Source organism: Syngnathus scovelli, chromosome 12 (genome assembly GCF_024217435.2).
Source record: "Syngnathus scovelli strain Florida chromosome 12, RoL_Ssco_1.2, whole genome shotgun sequence".
In the NCBI taxonomy this organism is placed as follows: Eukaryota; Metazoa; Chordata; class Actinopteri; order Syngnathiformes; family Syngnathidae; genus Syngnathus; species Syngnathus scovelli.
In genome coordinates, this window is record NC_090858.1 from 10,546,280 (window position 1) to 10,567,992 (window position 21,713).

The window sequence follows — 21,713 nt, forward strand, 5'->3', positions numbered from 1 at the left end:
GTGTTTTAAAATAGTATTTTTGTTGTTTTTTTCTTCAAGATACCGCACAACAGTGGTCCACAGCCTTTTTACGAGTGTATAAAAGTGATCAAGTCATCACAAAAATCACAAAAAAAATCTTATATAAGCCGCACCTGACTATAAGCCGCAGGGTTCAAAATTTTGGAAAAAAGCCGCGGCTTATAGTCCGGAAATTACGGTACTTGCACACAATTTTCTATTATAACCAATCAGTGTAAGTGTCAACTACTTGAAAATATTCAAAATAAAGATGACGTTTAAAGAAGTCAACATCAAATTGGCAGAGGAGAAATAAGTGAAAAACAATTACCATTCATCACTTTCTCTGTTTTGCAGCATAAATTATGGAACACGTAATAAAGTGAACTTCTTGATCCCAACCTAGGTAAATTTCAATTCCTCATTATCACCTTTTCTCGGTTTTATGTTTGTATGGAGGAACTACATTATTTTCCCAAAGTGGATAAAAACATGGAAATGGTGATACATGTTTGTTTTTACAAATTGCAGATAGTCCTGCTATTCTAAAAGCTCCTTCAACTGAAAAAAACACAGCAGGAGAACAGGCAGAGATGAAAAATAACCAAGACGACCTTTGACGCCTACCGTCTGCAGAATTTTGAACATGGCAAAATAAACCTGCTTGAAGGGCATTTTGCATAGAAAACTTAAAGAAGGACCTGATTTTATTTTTGATAATACATTTTTAATGCACACATGAAAGATCCACTATTCTATCCCAAGAACAGTGGTTGAATCAAACAACAACAAAAAACACATACTGTATTTTTTCAGTACAAACTGCTCTTAAGAAACGATGGCAAAAAAAAAATGCTGCACAAGAAACCAACATTAAGTGAAAAAACACATTTTGTTAACAAAAAACAATTCATGAAATTTTAATATTATTGAGGTACTATTTTTGTCCTGCAGATCATTCCATAAATCCACAATGAATATTAGGCCAACTCACATTGATATATTTGGCAATATGTATAAGACCAAGTTTAAGTGTCGGTGGGTAGCTTTCTGAGTGGAGGTTTACAAATGTTTGTGGAAAAAAAATGTAAAATTAACATTCACTTTGTTTGCAAACAGACATATCTGTCATCTAAAGGTAAATGGTGATACTATTACAATCCGTGTATTTGCATATTTACCATTTTCAATGTATGCTCACGACCCCTGTGGGGACAAGCGGTATAGAAAATGGATTATATATATATATATATATATATATATATATATATATATATATATATATATATATATATATATATATATATATATAATTTTTTTTTCTGGAATGGTCGACCGTGATGGCCCAAATGCAATTCTGAATGTTTGTCTTTATCCGCATTACGAATGACGGAAAATCAATAGTCTGCCTTTCGCCGCAAAAAGACAAATAGTATTGTAAATGGAGGGATGGATATAAATATGCACATTTTTCTCCTACATTTGACTTTTTATTAGTTTGAGCTTTTGCAAATGATTCATCTTTGCCCAAAAAAATACAATCCATTTTAATGAACTGTGTGTACAAGCAATTTAATTCATTTTATAATCAAACACCATGATTTACCTGAAGCCAGAACTTTATTAGATAGACCAAAAATAAATGATGAGCAATTTTGAAGTTATTAGATCACAGTTCTCTATTCATCTTTAAGCCACATAGAATATAATTTCAACGTCAATGCCAATTCTTCCAGACTCAATAGAGCACAGGTTTCAGGTCTCGTGACCCTCCAAAGGACACCATTAACTACGATGCAATAGAGAAACCTCTAGATGCCTCCAGAAAAATATGAACTTTTTACTTTGTGATACACTGTGAACTGTTCAGGTCAGTGTGGACTGGTGGAAGAAACCGAGGAAGCCCTGTCGGCATACGAGTTGAGTGGTCAAAACACTTGACATGCATGCGTTGGCCACCCACACACAGATTGATTATTCTATTTCTGCAGCATCATGATTTTCTTACTTGACTGACAAACAAAATGTACCTCAGTTATCTATATTAAATATGATTTTACTCAGAACACGACATTGATTTGTTCAGGGTCATGTGAAGGACTGTAAAGTATTCCAGAGACTGATCGGAGTTCTAATCTAAGGAAAAATACTGCAGATGAGCTCTTTTGTCCTTATTTTTAGTTAATAGGTACTCTATAAAAGGACTGGTCCGAATGGAGCATCTAGAATTTTAAATAATTAATCACATCCTGGAATAGTTCAGGAAAATAACTGCCAAAACAGAAAAGACTGGAAAAGAGTTTACCCGGCAGCTATGACATTTTTTCCAAACAACACTTATCATTTTCCTTTTTTTGTGCAGTAAATATGCCCATTAGGTATTGTTGTTCGGAAACTGTTTCTGTCCTTATCATTGGAACCTTACTCACTTGTTTGAAAAACCCAATATCCGTCAAAGAGATATTTTTCAATAACCTACAAAATACATTTTTTTGCAGCCCTGACTCGTATACAAATTATAGCGCAAAAGATAAATGTGTTTGCTCATATTTTTGACAAAAACGCTTAAGCATGATTTACCCATTCACAGCCTATCAGTGACTGAATCACATTTTCTATTGGACCATTTTCAGATGATTTAAAGGTTGATCAGAGGGCAGCAGCAACATTTTATAGCTATCCGATTTAAACTAAACAATAAGATTTATTTTTATTTACTGCATCTACTTTCTGCCCATTGAAGATTTGCTTGTATTTTGGAGAACACGCTTGACAAAACTTCTGTTATTTTGTAAACATTTATGGTTGTTTTGTTTCTTGATGTGTCATGAGAAGCCCACGACCAAAAAACCAACAATAATCAACGTAAAGGAATGTCATCTTTATCTTACTGTGAAACGAACAATGTTGATATAAACCCATATTGAAGACCTGAATTGAAGCTTTTCCTCTTTTCTGTTTAAACAGTTCACACAGAGGACTCATTAGATTCCGATCAAGGGCTTTGTCGTTAAGCTCCGGAAAGCTGGCGGAGTGTAGAAAACAGGGCTGAAACCTTGAAGAGTGAAATAGGCTGGAGTTAGAATCTGGTGAATTTAAAAATGCATATTACATTTGTGGAGGGGTTTCCCTGCTGCCAAGAATAATTTGTTTATTCATTCTGAGCAGAGAGGTTAAACAAGGGAATTTTGTAGGTATAACCAGAAACAAAGAGGCAGCAGCAGATGGCCATGGAAAGACTTAGAGAGATCGAAAGGGAACATTACCGAAGTGAATTTGCTTCATGCCTCTGAGAAGCCTTGGTAGATAGTAAATCCATTGGGACAAAACCATTGATCATCAAAGAGAAAGTTGTTTCTTTAAAGATGTGAAGAAGACTGGGACATTTTGCAACTTTGACTGTTGTGTAGATGGAAGTGGTGTCAGAGTTTAGAAACGTTAGAAAGGGTAAATGTTTTGACTTTAAATGCTCAAAATAGAGAAATCGTTTAGAAAGGATGTGGTGGGATGGATCCTAAGGTTGACACCCGCGATGAGGAATGTCATCTTTCAAAAAAAGAAACAACTTTTCAAGGAGAATACATTTGCAGGTTCGTAATGAAATTCTGAGTTTCATTCCAGGAGATGTTTTGCTAGGAGTTCTTCACTGTAGCCACCTGGTGTGACAAATGGAGGAGGAAGGCTACCTTTGCCTTTTAAAATATCCTTTCTTGCCCACAATTGCTTTCTTCAAGACTAACTTCAAACCTGACTCAAGCCTGCAATGCTCATAGTAGTCCAAATGTTGGCCTATTTGGAGTTTATAGCCCTCAGGGTGTTCACATTTGATATTATTTAGAGTTTGAATTGCCATCCTTTGCCAGTGCCATATGCTGAGTATTGCTTTTATGAGACACGTAACAAAATACTGCTGTCAGTGCAAAAGTAGCCATTGAGAGCAGCTGGTGGATTTAAAAGTGTAGTATGTCCCCTCTCACTCCCGCAACAATAACAATTATATTGGTTGGCAGTCATTTTGGAAACAGACAAAAAAGCAAAATGAGAGTGAAGATGCTGGTGTGAGAATTGTCCACCACAGCAAAATTTGTACAAAACTCTCTTTTATCCTCGAAAATCAGTCCACAGCAGCACATATTAACTGTCCACTTTGACACTGATGCTATTTTAACTGACTCTTTATTATTGCTCCTCCATCAGTTCTATCCTGCTGTAAGCACCAAATTTCTACGATGGATGTTTAACAGTTTTTAAGGGGATTATGAATAGGGAGAGCAGCTTTCTTTTTTATTATGACTGTGTTTATTGGCATCTGTACTTATCTTTCTTTGACCAAATTATTAAGGGAAATCTAATCACAGAAAATCTTCAATACTACATATGATAAGCATCTTACAGATAAAGTGCATTTAAAAGGGATTTTTGTTGGTGTAGTTCATATCTACAAAGGCCCATCAACACCCCTCTTAGATATCAAACCAGCCAGAAATGATACTTGGTTGAATCCAGATTTCACTTCAGTTTGAAGATACTTATCACTAATCTGGATGGTCGCCAATTTGTCCCACAAAAAGCTTTGAAATATTTTTAGTTATGACGAGAATGGACACAGGCTAGATCTGATTCTCCCATTACTCCAGATGTGATATAATATGAATGCTTCTCATAATTTCATCTCAGAGTTCTCTCAATTGCACATATTCATACTCTGCAAAAACACAAGGTTATTAGTGTTGCTGTGATTAATTCTGCACATAGTGCCTGTAAATTCTATGTCACTTCTTTTGGAACACGTCTGCCAATATTCTGAGAAGCTGATTCATTTTTTTGAACAAAAACATTCCTTTCAAATAATCCTTGGATTGTAAAGAATTGACTTCATTCATTTTGACTTCATTAGCTAGAAACAAGAAGAAAATGTTTTAAAGTTGAATGGCCCAAATCGCTGTTTCTCTTCTTTTTCACTTGGAAACAGAATTGACTAGACTTGGTATTGATAAATGCTGACACATTACAGAAAGACAACCATTCACACTCATAAGTTTTAGTTTTCAACGAACATACTGTACAGTAAGGTCCAAATAGTTTTGGGACATGGACACCCTTATCATTTTGGCATTCAACACCACTTCAAAGTTCATGTTTTGTTCTGTCCATTCCAAGGACATCACATTCTACGAACCTCCTGTTTTCTTATCGGCACACACACAACACATAGTTTTATGTTACATACCAACACATAGTTTTATGATTTATACCTTCTGTACTTTCTGCTTTTATGCTGACAGTGCCAGATTGACAAAGATAGTAATATATAAGTAGGAGGTACCCAGAGAGAATGTTCTGAGGTTACTAGACTTGTGACTGCCGATATTCTCCCTAGCGCTGGCATTGCAACTGTTTCTATCTACTCCTGTTTCTATTAAACTGTAAACTGTCCTTGAGACTCCCAGACCGATTTAATAGCCGTTAGAATAAAAGAACCCAGGTGGACTTATGCACTTTAAAAGGGGCGGTGTGAACAAGTCTCATTTTTAATTGGAATTTTTCTGCACGCAAGCTTTGTGCCTTTGCCCACTTTTTATAGGACTACAAGTAACCCTGAATTTAATCCATGGTGACTCGCTGCCAGGCTTTTACTGACACCATCTTCCGTCCCCGCTTCTTCTTGAGATATTTTCCATTTGGTTTGGTTTTCATCCAGTGGATTCAGGTCTGGGAACTGACTTGGCGATTGTATAGCATTCCACTTCATTGCCTTTAAAAAGCAAGTTGGGTTAGTCGTATGCTTTGGGTTATTGACCACGGCACTGTGAAGCACCCTCCAATGAATTCTGAAACATTTGGCTGAGGAGGAGCAGGTAATATATTTCGAAGCATTTCAGAATTCCCCCTACTGCTACATTATCAATAAAGTATACAAGTGAAACAGTCCTATTGGCAGCCATACATGTCCACCTGACCTTGAAACATCAGAGCAGCCAATCATCCCATCACTTTTCAGAGGAACTTTACAACAGTTACTAATGTGCCTCCCACTTTTTCCTGCACTGTTGATTTATGGCTATAAATACCCTCAAATTCACTCTGCAGTGAAAACACATATTGTTCAGTAGAGCAGCCAATTATTTGACCATTATGTACCTGTTTGTAATCAAGCATATGTGAGGAAACCAGAAAAGCTGGCAAGATCAAGATTAGAAGAACTCTGCAGAAAAAGACACTGGCAGATTGAAACCAACTGTGCTTTCACCCTCGAGCCAAGTCTGCACAGTCAAGTCCTTATAGACTGAGCTATGCACAGGATATTCGAGCCCATGTTGGAAATATTTACATCCTTGCTGCTTCTTGTTTATCAATCATAGTCTTTCATTAAGGTGTAAGGAAGTAAAGGCTGTTTTATGGGATTTAAATGCATTCACAAGGGTTTCTCTGCACATATGCAAAAACATACTGCAGCATGCTCTTGGATTTGCATTTTCTTAATTAGATGTGGAGGCACATAGTTTATTACAGATATATTCACTTAGGCTCCATCTGACACCCATATATTTTCCCCTAAAGCATTCATTCGAAATAATTGCTTGGTAAAAGTTTGGCTTCTCTCAAGGATTCATGTGTAATTTTAAGTAAAGCAAGAACATGAATAAAGTGAGTAATGAGTAAAGAACTTTTTAGGCATGGCTCAATGCTACATATTAAATGAAATCCTTGGTGTAATTAGTCCATCTGTATTGATCTCAAAATGCAGCATAACATTGCGGTTGCTGTGGCCAGCAGCAAAGATTCCTCGCTTGCAAGCCTCTTTACATTAATCAGCTGGACAACAGGAAAACACTTGAATTATTAAACACCCTTGTGAAGTATAAGAGCTTGGGAAGAGGATGAAAAGATATTTTGTAACAATGGACATGCACAGCAGACTATGGCCAAATATGTTGGCCATGTTACAAAACAAGCTGTCATGAGACATTAGAGCACGCCATAAAGTTGTGGAAATATTTTAGAATACTACAGTACATTCTGGTGTATTGTCTTCTGTTATGTTTCATAAGATGGGAAAGATGTGTCTGCTACTTACAAGAGGAATGACTGCTGGGAAAACTCTTGCGACCTTCCGAGACCAAATGAGGCTCCCCGGTACACAACATCTTTGCGTTCACTTGGCCGTCTGGGAAACACCGCTGGAAGTAATCAGGCCTCGGTCTGAGAGTAAAACACAACCAACAAATTGGGTTATATGTTAATTTGAACTGAGAGTGAATGAGCACTGAGTCTTCTGTTATGAGTATTCATGACACTGAGGACACAATTCTCTGTTAGTCTAAATTTGCCGAGTGTCTAGCTCGACACTTTACAAACGTTGCCACTGTTGTTTGTACCTCAGGAGAAAGGTTCCAAATTAATATTGTGACTTACAGCTGAAGCAGGAGCATTGTTTCTTGATTTTATCTATCTATCTATCTATCTATCTATCTATCTATCTATCTATCTATCTATCTATCTATCTATCTATCTATCTATCTATCTATCTATCTATCTATCTATCTATCTATCTATCTATCTATCTATCTATCTATCTATCTATCTATCTATCTATCTATCTATCTATCTATCTATCTATCTATCTATCTATCTATCTATCTATCTATCTATCTATGGTGCTTTTCCTCATTAAGTTTGTGGGTAAACTGGAGCCAACCAAACCAATCACAAGCATTCAATTGATTGATTTTTAATAAATTGGGGATTTGTTTTTAGCTATTTTCAAGGGTGCATGTTATCTGGAATCATGTCCCAAATATTAAACAAACAAACAAAAAAAAATCATTCAAATTGTTTGTCATGTATTTTCTTGTAAATGCTCAATTTGTATTGCTGTTCCAAATATTCTGCTCTGTTAGTGTTGGTAGTCTTACAGCACATCTGTTTGAAAATGTTTGTAAATTCTGTACATCATGGGTGTCAAAGTCATTTTTTTCGCGGGCCGCATTGTAGTCATAGCTTCTTTCGAAGGGCCATTATGACTGTCAACCCAAATAAATGTATGAGCACCTCATATTATAAACAGTAAAAGCTACAAAACAAACTGACTAATAAGTTGTTTTCAAATCAGATGAGTAAAAACTGGTCAAATATTAAAAAAAAGATATTACTAAAAGTGAAGACAATTTGCAATTCTAGTAACGACACACAAATTTGATGCAGAATTTGTCTTCGCGGGCCACATAAAATGATGTGGCGGGCCATATGTGGCCCCCGGGCCTTGAGTTTGACACCTGTGCTGTACAGCATACGACATTCTTACAACCTGTTTTGAAATATATAATATCATTTTGCTTACCTGCCAACAATTAACTTGATAGTGTTTGTGAAAACTCCATTCAGGGCGAGAGCCAGTGACACTGCTGCAGGAGGGAAAACTTGAAGTATAGTTAAACATACATCTTATTGAGATAGATTGCTACACTATTTCAACAACACTTGGCTAAAGTATGAGTAAAACATATTGCACTGACAAATGGAGTTAAAAAAGGTTTTCAATTTCTAAGATACAAAACATTCTAACCCCCCCCTCCCACACACACACTTGATGCTTTTCTTGGAGGCCACAGCATGATGAAGCGCTTCACAATTTATAAGATGTGATAGCCTCTAAATCACCCCCTGCCGTCTTGCCAAAAAGACATGATCAATTGGAATTCAAACAATATCACTGCATGAATGAAGCACTGAAGGTTTAGAAGTCATTCAATGTTGACCGCGCACATTTACAATATCTTTGACATGAGTTTTGATTAATGGTAGCTACCCTTTTTCTATATATCTTATATATATATATATATATATATATATATATATAGAAAGGCGTTATTGACTTTCTTTTCAATTCAAAACCTAAAGGCAGGTGTTCATGTCCTTGACAAGACTTTAAAAATGCTGTCAAAAGTGTGAAGCATTATAGACCATTTTTCAACCTCTTGTTCAAGCCTTGCTGAAATTACAGTAAATTGTTCTGAGGGAACGGTCTTGTTCAGCCTGCCTCCAGGAAAAAGGCTGGTTGCCACCGACAAGGGACGGGTGAGTACCAATAGACCAATACTAGCCTCATTCATTTATTTATTTATTTATTTATTTATTTATTTATTTATTGAGTTATTTATTTATTTATTCATCCATGTGTTTATTTATTTATTTATTTATTTATTTATTTATTTTTTTATTCATGTCTTTATTTATTTATTTATTTATTTATTTATTTATTTATTTATTACTTATCAAATAAACACGATGACTGCCTTTACCAGTGATAGCTTGAGACAAAAAAAAGATGTCAAATAAGTTCTCATGGCAATTATTTGTGTTATAATTACAAGCACTTAAAAGGAAATTACGAGTACAAAATTGCGTTCTGAGCATGCAAGAACTGTTATTGTGAGTCTCGTACGCTGACCTTCGACGCTGCTGACATTTTGTGCGCACACGCGAATGATTGACCATGTGGCCTAACGTTGTTCAATACAGTATTCAATACGTTAAGAAATGTATGATTTTTTTAATATGATTAATACTTAATCATAGTATATATAACAGGCTGACCCACCTGTAGCGAGGGTATCTCTAATTAACAGGTGTCAAACTCAAGGCCCAGATACGGCCCGCCACATCATTTTACGTGGCCCGCGAAGACAAATTGTGCATCAAATTCGTGTGTCATTACTAGAATTGCAAATTGTCTTCACTTTTAAAAATATCTTTTTTTTTTTTTTTTATATTTGGCCAGTTTTTACTAGTCTGATTTGAAAATGAGTTATTTTTTAGTTTGTTTTGTAGCTTATAATGTATATAATATGAGCTGCTCATGAATTTATTTGAGTTGACAGTCATAATGGCCCTGCGAAAGAAACTATGACTACAATGCGGCCCGCGAAAAAAATGAGTTTGACACCCCTGCTCTAATTACTTTGGAAAAAAAAATGAAATAATCAGTTATGATTGACCAACAAAAGGCCATTACACTGTCTCAGAACAACCCATTCATTGTGCTAAGAATAGCAACAATTCAGTAGGTGCAACAACTTCATAATAATCTCACTGGGAAGACATGTCTGCTTCTTTTTAACTTGGGTATTGAGTAATGGGAGGACTGCTGTTGGCTGATATTTACTGCAAGTACTGGACATCCACCTAATTAGCTATCAAGGCATCCCTTGGGTCTTAATCATTAGCCAGGGTACAATCCCGCGAAGATTTATGTGACTGGTGAGCCAATCGAATTCACCCTACATTGCCAGGAATGAAATAAAAATGAAATGTGATGAAATTAAATCTGTTTATGCTGTGAAGAGGAGCACTGTCTAAATATTTCTAAACAACTTGCTAATCTGGAAAAATTGTACAAATGGGGCATGACGTGTCCATTGGGCCCTTAAACTGCAAATGCGAAGATGGCAGATCTCCCATATGGGGATCGACTCTTGCCTGCTGCATTGTCTCAAATGGAGCCCAGTTTGCAAATTGCCATTTGGATAGTAATGTGTGTGTACATACGTACTCAGTATCCCAATGAGGCAGTGTGCAAGTCTACTTTTCATAGGCTCATGTTGGCATCAATGAAGTTGTTTTTATAGCACTATATAATAGCTGGCCAAACACCCTCGGATCATTTGGGGTCATTATTCACGTTTGGTACCATGAACAAAAAACATTTTAATTCAAACATTCCCTCCTAGCTATATTAGTTTTGGACAACAGAGTGCTGTACATAACAGGGTGGAATGATTTTAGATTTGTTGTAGTTGAGGAGGCGAAGGAAATGATAATCAAGTCCACTTTTTTCAGTCATCAACTTGCTGTGTGCGCCTCCAAACACAATTGCACAGGCCCCCCTTTGAGATTTTTTTTTTTTGATTAGGAGCTACAGAATTCAATTTGACTTGTTTGAAAATTATGTTCTTAAAGCATTACATTGATATCACAAAAAAAATCAATTGTAATAATTAGCTCCACCTACCTAAGCATGCTTCTTTGATTTCTGTCTTGTCTGTCCTCTGAATTATCTTCACCACAAATATCACCGCCAGAGGAGTAAGAAAGGAGATTGCCTATAAAGAAATCAAGATGAACAGTGTACAGTTATTATCATGGCATTGGTCACGTATTGCCAATATGAAATTACATTTGGAATGACCTACTTAATTTTCAACACGTCAGAAAAACAATCTGTTTCATTGTTACGAGGGTTTTAACAGACCATTACTTTGAGCTTTCAGCATTATTTTGGGCTTTCCTCCAGCTGGAAAAAAAAAAAGTTGCAGGCAACTAATGGCTTCATTACAGCAGTTTCACCTCTTACTTTATTATTTTCATTTCACTTATTATATGTGGGGTCATACTGAGGTCTATCTATCCCATCTGACTTGATGTGAATGGTAAGGTAGTCTTGGATAGATTGTCTTTGACAGGGATGGATTCAGGCATGCAGGAAAAGAGAGACATACATTTTTAGGAGATACACTAATGTATCAGGTCCTTTTGGTTAGGTTAATTGATCAAGGACACAACGACAGTGCTGACAGAAAAGTCAAGGATCTTGTCATTTTTTTCTTATCTATCTGCAGTAAGTCTTGTTAAATGATTGAAAGACAAAGGGAGAAGGAAGTTTTACAAGAAAAAAAAAGACCCATCCATCTTCTTCCACTTATCTGTTGCAAGTTAGGGGGGCAACAGCCTAAGCATGGAGGCCAAGATGTCCCTGTGCCGAGCTACTTTGTCTCTTCGAAGGGGGTGCAAAAGGCGTTTTCAGGTCTGACAAGCGACTGGGTCTCCAACATGTCTCGCCAGCTGTCGAGGTGTCAGATTTGGAAATGACAATCCCAGCAACTTTAACCTCGACTAGAAAAAAAAACATTTCTTGGATAATAACAGTGTTGAAAAACTTGCCGAGTAACTCAGCTTCCTCATACAATAGAAGTTTTTGTTGTGTCCTTTCTCAGAGTTATTCTTATTAACGTGGTAACTTTGCTGTGGCCAATTTTACATCATTCGCAAGTTCCTTATGAAAGGTACCCATAATGATCCCCCAGCAAGTCCAATATTCTTCCGGGAGCCACTTTGCTCCAAGTAAGGTGTGCTCCGTCCTAAAATGAGGCATCAATTTCTAACTGCGCCCGTCTACAAAAATACCAAAAGAATGAAAACTCAACCCCCAAGCACAATTAGACTGCACTTTACGCCAGACCTGTTCTGGGAATGAAAATAAGGCTCTTTATCTTTCTCAATTTTATTGTAACAATTTATCTTTTTTCTAACATCCATGAATGCATGTATATGCATTTTCATAACTGTGCTCACCTCCGTTTCAGAAGGCACTATTTACCGGGGGAATGTTAAAGCCATAACTTCCACTTGAAAAAAAAATCATAAGTAATCGTTCTCTTTCAATATGCTGTTGTCACGTAAGTAGTGGACAAATACAGCCATGTAAAACAACAACAACTCAGATTTACTAATACAAGAAGGCCCATCCTATTGTAACATTGATTTTATTATTACGAAATACGCAGTCATCATTTTGAAAATAATCTTGAAGGCAGCAGATAGGAGATCACACTTTATGGCAGGATAAACTGGTCAGACAGGTGTAAATGCAAAGAGGGGAGGACATTGCGGAGCACAGGGAAAATACAATATAATGGACCTATTTATCATTCTTTAAATAATAATTAGTACCACGCAGGCAGGCTGTTTCTCTGCCTGATAAAAAGAGAGTGAACTCGACGCCCTGCAAATATTGTCTCATTCTTCCATTACAGGTGATGCCAGACTTGGTCTGGTAATTTCATAGTCTTGCAGTGAACCAATGTTAAATTGAAAACAAATACACTTTTCTGTGAACGGTCAATAAGTAATGGTTGAAAAAAAACTTCTGAATATAATAAAACTGTCAAATTTTGGTTACTGGAAAGGCAGTAAGGGCGTCTCAGGGTGTCAAACCCACCTACCACATACTGGTGCATAGTCGACACATTGACCACAGAGGAAATGTTTATTTATTTATTTATTTATGTATTTATTTATTTATTATCTAGCTGCACTGAAACCGTTTCTGTGCTATCGAGCACCTTGTTCACACTGTAATGCTTGAACCTGCAACTGGTTGGGGGGGTAAAATGATTGACAGTGCCCAACACCACCGACTATTGCAGTTTGCCCTCTTACATTTTGAGATGACTGATGTGTATGACTGATGACTTTTAGGCTGACCTGCTGATCGATCCTAGCTTGAATTGCACTGTGAGTGAGCCTTTGCTCCCATCGCCCACAAGGAACATGCACACGCATACGAAAACATGCACACAAACATACACACGTAGACAAAAACACACCTAACAAACAAACTAGAATGTCGGGAAAAAAGCACAAAAAAAGACAAATCTTACACATCACAAATGCAGCAACAAACTTAGTGCACTCAATTTAGCTTTGTTCCCATTATGCTTGCTTTGTTTTATTTAGAGATTAGATTGGTAAATTACTTAGTAATTGTTGCCTTCTTGTCTTCCTTGATGCAAAATTATCTGTTATGTTCTCGTGTGATTTCTGTTCTCTCACTATGTTGTTGACGCTTTGGCAAGTTGAATGTTTCTGGTTGACCTCAACTAGATTTCTATTAACTTGAGCTTTTAAAGGGGCATCTCAGCTTAAGCTTTAATAATAGCAAGAGTGAAAGTCTAGAGGTTGCCACAGACAGATCCCTGAGAGAGCCTTCTGGTGAATTAACGTTTGGAGACTAAGCATGCCGCTTGGGAAGGAAATCTCATGTGGAAGCGCTTTGCTATCCAGATGATGATGATGATAGAACTTTATTCATCCCACAGCGGGGAAATTTACTCATCACAGCAGCGTACAAGAGTGCAAGAATACAAGCGCCAAATTTAAAAAAGGATAAATAACAGACAAGGAGAATGCCCACTGAAGTGCAAGATGTTTCCATGCACTTCACATTCTTCAGCACATTGTCGGACAGAAAGGTTTGGGACCTTTATTAATGCATCACATTTCTGTCCAGTGTGAAAAATCTTTGCTGAATGGCTGATGTGGTAGCATCCACCACAAAGTGCATTAGAGATTATAAAGCTTTTAAAGGATGCCAAAGTATCGTAGAGCGTCAGTTGATTACTTACAGCATCAAAGGTGACCAAATTCAAAGTGATTGCATGGAAATGTGTCTTTGTTTTTTTTTGTTATTTTTACTTCTACTATGCAATCGAAGAACTGACAAGTGCTGTGTACAGGTGACACCAGGGTCTCTATTTTAGTGCCCAGTGCAAGCCTGGTGTGAGGCACAGTGTGAAGATATGCAGATGCAGGCTGTTATTTTCCCAGATCCATGCAAACCGGTGCTGTGTGGAACACAAGGCACAAAGAAGGTATTTTGAACTTCTGTTGGCATAAAAACACTTGTTTATGCCCACAACAGTTCCAAACTTATTAGAAATCAAAGCAGCTGCTCTCATTCCCGTTAAATGTCACGTGCCAGCAGCATGCCGATAGTCCTTGACATGGTGAAAGAAGACACTGATTACAGGTTGACGTGCATAGATTCCATTAATAAGCAACAGCCAGCAGACCGCCGCAAGGGGATGCTATAAAGTTGTCGACAGGGAAATTGCAGCTCTGTTAAGTGGGCACTTGGAGACCGCCTTCCACTCAGATCCTACGTGCCGATGTGTGACGGGTACGAAAATCTGAATAGTTTAGTTTTCTGTCTACTAATATACCACCCCAAGAGTGCAATCAAGAATGATGGGGGAGGGGGCTTGCCTGCTTTATTTCACTCGCAATTCTTGAAATCATTTTATGGTGCACCGAAAGGTGTGAAAAGTATTCCGAGTGCCAAATTCTGAAGTGCCACAACAGCAGTGAAAGGTGTAAGCGCTGCTTCCTGTCACTCCCTCCCATTCTTCAAAAGTGCCATCTCCTGCTGATCAATTATTTTTGCCCTCATTTACCCCAGGGAGTTCTCTTTATATTTTTGTGAAAGTTCTTCTGCTGTCTTCAGGTGAGGTGGGTTAAGTACCTACTTTCAAGTTTCCAGTCCACCATCACAACTTGATCTTTCAATCAAGGAAGCCTCTGGCGAGAGGCTCATAAATTAGCGTATTTTCTCGATTCGAAACTAATCTCCAAGAAGAGTGGCGATGATGATGACATACATTCTCGATCGGGATTTATATATGCAGAATTGAAAAACCAAAGTAATAAAAGTAACAATAGTAATTCAATTTATCTCAGATTAAACCACCAGGAAAGCCATATTGTGGATTTTAATGCATTGTCTTTAAAATTACATACGCCAAAGGTTTCAGTTGAGATATACACTTGGTTATTGTGTTAACAAAATATTATTTACGAAATGAAAAAGCTTATCAATCAGGGCACTACACGGTATTTGAGTTAGGGTCAGCTAAATTTAGCTGTTGCCACTTTTTATCAGATGTGTTTTGTAGTCCGGAAATTACAGTAAATGACCACAATAAACTCTGACAGATGAATCTCATCTTTTATTTCAACACACAACTGCAGTATTGTCTCAAAATAGTAACTGGTTGTGAAATTAAATCCAAATTAAATTCCATGGTTGTCACCAAATCTTCCACAATGCGTTAAGTCCACGTGACGGTACGTGCTCAACATTGCGTGAATATTATTAGTTACAGTCATCTAAGCCCAGGCTCTAACACACCTCCAATAGTAATCAGCTAAACCACTAAAAACATGAGAATCTACACTATTAATCATCCTAAAGTAAGGATTCTACTGCTGCGCAAATGCATATAGATTATACAAAGAAAGTGGTTCAGCTACATGGAAATAATCACCATTTATATGGCTGCTATCAAGTTGGCAATAAATGAGAATGCATATAATGATACAGTAGGTACTTACGAACATGACTCTTTTGGGAATATGATCGGACTCAACCAGCGGATTCTTGTAGAGCCACAGCTCCTCTGGTTGGATGACTCGTTCGAAGGGCTCCAGGAATTCGGTAAAGCTGTAGCAAAGATTAAACATTTTAATTGGAATATTGTGCATAAAATGTGCTTTCATTGTTTTGGTGTGGCTAAAAGGAGGTCTTGGCTCTAGAGCACTTGTGTCAAACTCAAGGCCCAGGGGCCAGATACGACCCACCACATCATTTTATGTGGCCCGCGAAGACAAATTGTGCATCAAATTCATGTCAATATTAAAATTATTAATTGTTTTCACTTTTAAAAAATAGCTCTATTGCTAGCAATTTTTATTACCATTCATATTTTTAAAATATGTTAACAGTTTTTCTTAGTCTCTGTTTTGCAAATTAGTTATTCATCTAGTCATTCACTAGTTTGTTGAGTACCGTACACTATAAATAATTTGAGACATTCAGACATTTATTTGGGTTGGCAATTTCAATGGCCCTTCGAAGGAAACCATGACTATGATGCGGCCCGCGACAAAAATAAGTTTGACACCCCTGCTCTAGAGTAATGACAACACTGATCACAGATCACCTTCACTACAATGCCCTGCTGACTCCTCCTCTCGCAGGACGGGGACGAATTAGTACATTTTTAGGTGAACTAAATTCAAAACAAGTCACTAGTTTATTCTGTTCGACATTTGATGCATGATATACTTGTTGTAAGGTGTGGCCATCTTAAAATTTTCACAACGCTGAAGCTACAGAAAGGAATGATGAGAGCATAAATGCAGCAGCACAGAGCTTAGGCAAGAATATTTGTCACCGGTGAAATGAATGTGTTAACGGTAGTGACAACTGTATTGACATTTTGTTTCCATGGATCTTGAATTTATTGTAGAGCTTGAAGAAATGTTACTTCCTTTAAAACCATTAATGTCCCACATAAATCACATCCTGAAATATATCTTTTTGGACTGGTTTTCTCTTAACAATGTTTTTTTTACTCTTTGGTGAAGTGCATGTATTTGATATTTTATTGGCTTTTTTTTTTTTTTTTTTAAGACTTGCGATAAAATGTTATTGATTATTTTGATTGTGAAAAATGGCAACAATTTCTTCGGAGGATTGCAGAGGGAGCAGCATAAACGGTGAAGCACGGATCTGCTTTTCCACAGGTGCTTTGTCCAACTTTTTCGAGGGGTATCCCATCCATCCAACTGCTTACCTTCACGAGGGTTGCGAGCCTATCCCAGCTGGCTTTGGTCAGTAGGCAGGTTACACCCTAAACCGGTTGCCAGTCATTCACAGGTCACACATAGACAAACAAGCATTCACACTTAATGACAATTTAGAGTTTCCAATTAACCTGCCGTCCAGTTAGACATATCAAAAAGTGTACAAATAGTAGTGCGGTATCTATTTCTGTAAACACAAGCCATATGTTGTTGTTATGTTGTTCCGTCACTCCATTAGTGGCAGATAGTATGCTTCATTAATTATTTGTATTTTCAAAATTACGCTCTCTACAGCACCTTTGTTCAGACGTTAGTGGGAGGCAATGCTGTTTAGGTGCAAGAATTAAAAACACAGATACGAAGCACAAAATCCCCCCCCACACACACACACACACACAAACACACACCCTTCAAGTTATTAAATAGCAACTTCAGCCCACCTGTCATTCTATAAGGCTTATCTCAAATTCACTAGGTAGCTTCTTAATGAGTTTGAGACTGGCTCCCCCGAGGCACCTAGATATAAAATCTCCTCTTTGCTTGGCTTCATGTTTGAACACAGGAAATAACAGTAGAGTGCGAAGAAATGAGTAGACCAAAAGGGGGAAAAAAAATCACCAATCTTGATGTCTATCGAGACAGAAGACAGAATTTAATCATTAAGAAGATGACACTCCTCAGTTTTGATTGAGACTCTAACAAAGGTATTACTTACCTTTACAATTGTTGTGGGCGTAAGATAGAGAAGAAGCAAAATTGTTATTTTATTCTTTTTCAGAGTTCCTCCAAAGGGAGCACTCTATACTGGAAGTAGTAATGGGCCATGGTCGATATATCCAGACATAAAAACGTATTATTATTTTTAACAAGTCTATCTTTATTTTGGTTATTTTTAATAATTCAAAGTGTTGTTTTATTTTTCGGTACGAAAACTACTATAATTAAACTCAGAATGATTGATTGACAATGCCATGGCTCGGACTTGCATGGCTTCTTCTCGGATAGGCTCATTAATCTTCATTGATTAAAGACAACATGACATTAGTAGCAGAATTAACTGAGAAGTGGATGACAGAGATGTTTCGTCTGCCAATTTAGAGAATGTTGGAAACAAACTGGGAGAGCCCTCATCAATAGCACAAATCACAATGCCAAAGCAAAAATAAATTCATCATGAAGCAAGCAAGCAGTGGAAGGTTTTATATTGGCCAATTCAATCTTGGGACATTTAGGTTCTCAAGACCGAAGGCATCAAACCAACTAAAGAATAATATGAGTGGTATACCTCTGGAAAAATGAGCCTCCACAAATACAGCAACACTTTGATTTTCAGTACATATCTGTTGAGACCCTGATTTTTAAATACTTATATTTAATAACGTAAGTGTTCCAATAATTTTGTGGGCAAGTGTAGCTATTGCATTTAATCTTATTAGTGCCAAACTAATTCTGTGGCCAGTGAGTGTATCATTGTAGTGAGGTGTAAATTTCTGCATTTATATATCTGTGGTTTGCAAGTCACATATTTCACCGCAGTAGACTGCTTGGTGAAGATGATTTTAATTCGTGCAAAATTAAATTGCGTTTTGAGCAGGTTATTATATCCAGTCTTCTTTCTAAGAATTTGTCCCCAATATCCTCTAACAAATCCATACTCGCCTCAGAGGATTTTCCTTGGCTGGAGATTCAATTTTAGATCATGACTCATTTTCTCTTCTCTAACTAGAAACTTTAAAATAAAGACTTGAATACACTTCACACGCACTTTAATGACTTTTTGCACCAATTTCACCCTTGCGTCTCATTATATGTGCTCATCCTTATTAGAAATTAACTCACCTAATTTACAGGCTGCCTCGAAAGCAGAAGGGTGTACATCATTTCCAATATGGCAGAAGGTGAGCTTTGATCACATTAATAAAGTTAATGATGGTGCTTTTAATTGGTAAAGCATAGTCTGCCAGCCTGGCCAGCTGAGAACTAACTTTAACTACACAGCGATAACAAGAAATAAAAATATATATAGCAGCCTTGTAGAAAGTGACTGAAATGGTGAAATGTAGCCCAGCAACAAAGTAAAAAAAGATACTCTCTAATCAGTGCTACACTGATACCCGGCATCCTCACAAAGTTGAGAGATGGTCCCCCAAGATGGCCATAAACACCAACAGGTCTTAAGTCATCTCCGCCTGCTGGTTACCTGGGGAGCACTTTGTCCTGTTATATCTGCTTTTGTTTGCTCTGTGTACAACGGAAAGCCTAATGGCGTCTGCAGGCTCCATTACATCATAGATCTTGTAGTTTGAAAGAAAGAACTTAGACGCAAGCTTTTGTCAGCAAATTTAAGCATTGAAGTGGAGTGGCCCTGAACTGTTACAATTCAGAAAGTGACAAAAGATTTTACACAAAAGATGTCAACAAACAATATAGACCTTAAACCAGTAAGCATTCACATTTAGCTGTTGTTTTTTTTTTCTTCTCCGGGGTGGGGGGGGCAGCGTCACAATATTTTTACAGCTAATAAAGGTTTTGGTGACAGTTCAGAACAGATTATTTCTATTACTTTTAGGTTTTTGTGGCCAGCAGTATGGAATTATTTGTGTATCACCTAAAAGATTCCAAATTGACAAATTAAATTTGACACCCCGAAATATGCAAAAGCATCGAAGAGAGAAGCTAAGCCAATTAATGTATTTTAGAAACCAATTAGGTATAAAATATGTTGGTAATTTAATAGGGTGAGCATCTATCATGTAAAACAGCCACCCTGGCCCTTACCCTGATCACAAGGTTTCCAGCCTGATTGACCATTATTATACACCCTCAAAGTTGCTAGATATTGCCATGGCAACAACAGAAATGCCTTCTTCTTACCACAAGCTAGTGAACAAAAGTAATTTTGGAACTGAAATTGATGAGCGGGATTTATGCCGACATATCCTATCTCATGCTGTATAGCAGCATGAAATTTAATTGATTTCCATAACGGGCTGAATCAGTTCATCTGACCTTTTCACACCCAGAAACATTCCAGGATTTTCTGTTCATCTTCATTACAGCCCTGCAAATAGGTCAGTTTATCCTCATTATCTCATTTTCGATTCGGCTCAATCACAATACAGGAGGATTATGTCTCTCCATTCCTTCCAACGGCCGATGCACATTTGTTCAATTTAACTCATCAAGTTTATCTGAATTTTTTAGAGACATCTGCAAAGGTTAAAGGGATGGTTAACTGTGATGGCCCCGAAGTGCAAATCACAAACACAAAAATATGCTAAATCATTATTTTTCATGTACAACCTTTAGAAAGACAGACTTACCACTTCTCAATACAATGCATTAGAAGCTTTAGTTAGAATAGATTGCATTTTGTCTGAAAGCAAGCTGAGGCTCGAGCTCCTATTGAAATTCTATCACCTCGTCTTAATTAACAGGTGGAACGAAATAAAGCTATTGCAATGAATGGTTCAAAAGTCACTTGAGAAGGCTTTAGATGTTTTGCAAACGTCTCACCCTTTGAACGTTCAATCTTGGTTACACTCTGTTGATATACTCACAATAATGTGGTTACATGACACTTTTGATTACACCGCATGGTGGAAAATCTGTTTGGGAAGCAAATTAACAAAGCAGACCATCTGTTTCATCAGAGTTGGAAATGACTTTCCTCGCTGGAACAGAGGTTGGCAAATATTTTTCACCTTTCTCTGCGTCCTGTCACTCTCTACTTAAAAATCCAGCCATTTCATCAGACTGCAGAGAGCTGGTGAGATGAGATTGAAGAGATTTCCAAGGTAATCGAATTAGAGATAACACTGGACCCAGAAGTGAACCTGGTTATCACTTCTTTTGGTTCATTTTGTCAGATTTCATGGCTGAACAATCCCAATCATATAAATGCAGGTGCTCTGGCCTCCTCCAGGTCATTGCCGCAAATTGAAAATGTTATTTTCTCAGAGCCCTGACAATTATTACATCAACCCACATCTCCCATCCAACTGTTTTCTTGGATGAACTGTGTGAAAATGTTGGATGACAAAATTAGTTTTACAACTTAATGTACCGTATTTTCCGCACTATAAGGCGCACCGGATCATAAGGCGCACCTTCAATGAATGGCCCATTTTAAAACTTTGTCCATATATAAGGTGCACCTTCAATGAATGGCCCATTTTAAAACTTTGTCCATATATAAGATATATACATTCGGACTTTGGACACGCCTGCTGTAGTGGTTCAATATTGGGCCATATATAAGGCGCACGTGATTATAAAGAGTACTGTCGGCTTTTGAGAAAATTGGAGGCTTTTAAGTGTGCCTTATAGTGCGGAAAATACGGTAGGCTTGTGACCGTCGTCATCAAAAGTGCATCATTGACTGTACGTATATGGAATACCATGTGCCAAACTCACAAAACTATTTCATGTGACTTGAATAAGCTAGATGGTACAGTGCGTTCTTTTGTACAGACAAGTACAAACCATAAACTAAATGAGCCAAAATCTAA

At 37.3% G+C, this 21,713-nt stretch overlaps 1 protein-coding gene across 1 annotated transcript in view; it reads right to left on the reverse strand.

The window, feature by feature from the left end:
- The window catches only part of plpp4 (phospholipid phosphatase 4), a 36,896-nt gene that overhangs the window by 6,364 nt on the left and 8,819 nt on the right, over nucleotides 1-21,713 (reverse strand). The window contains exons 2-5 of the mRNA XM_049736348.2: nucleotides 15,949-16,057; nucleotides 11,012-11,102; nucleotides 8,342-8,405; nucleotides 7,079-7,203 (exon numbers count right to left, since the gene is read on the reverse strand). Coding sequence (XP_049592305.1) covers nucleotides 7,079-7,203; nucleotides 8,342-8,405; nucleotides 11,012-11,102; nucleotides 15,949-16,057 — 389 coding nt within the window. The remainder of the gene's footprint in view (nucleotides 1-7,078; nucleotides 7,204-8,341; nucleotides 8,406-11,011; nucleotides 11,103-15,948; nucleotides 16,058-21,713) is intronic.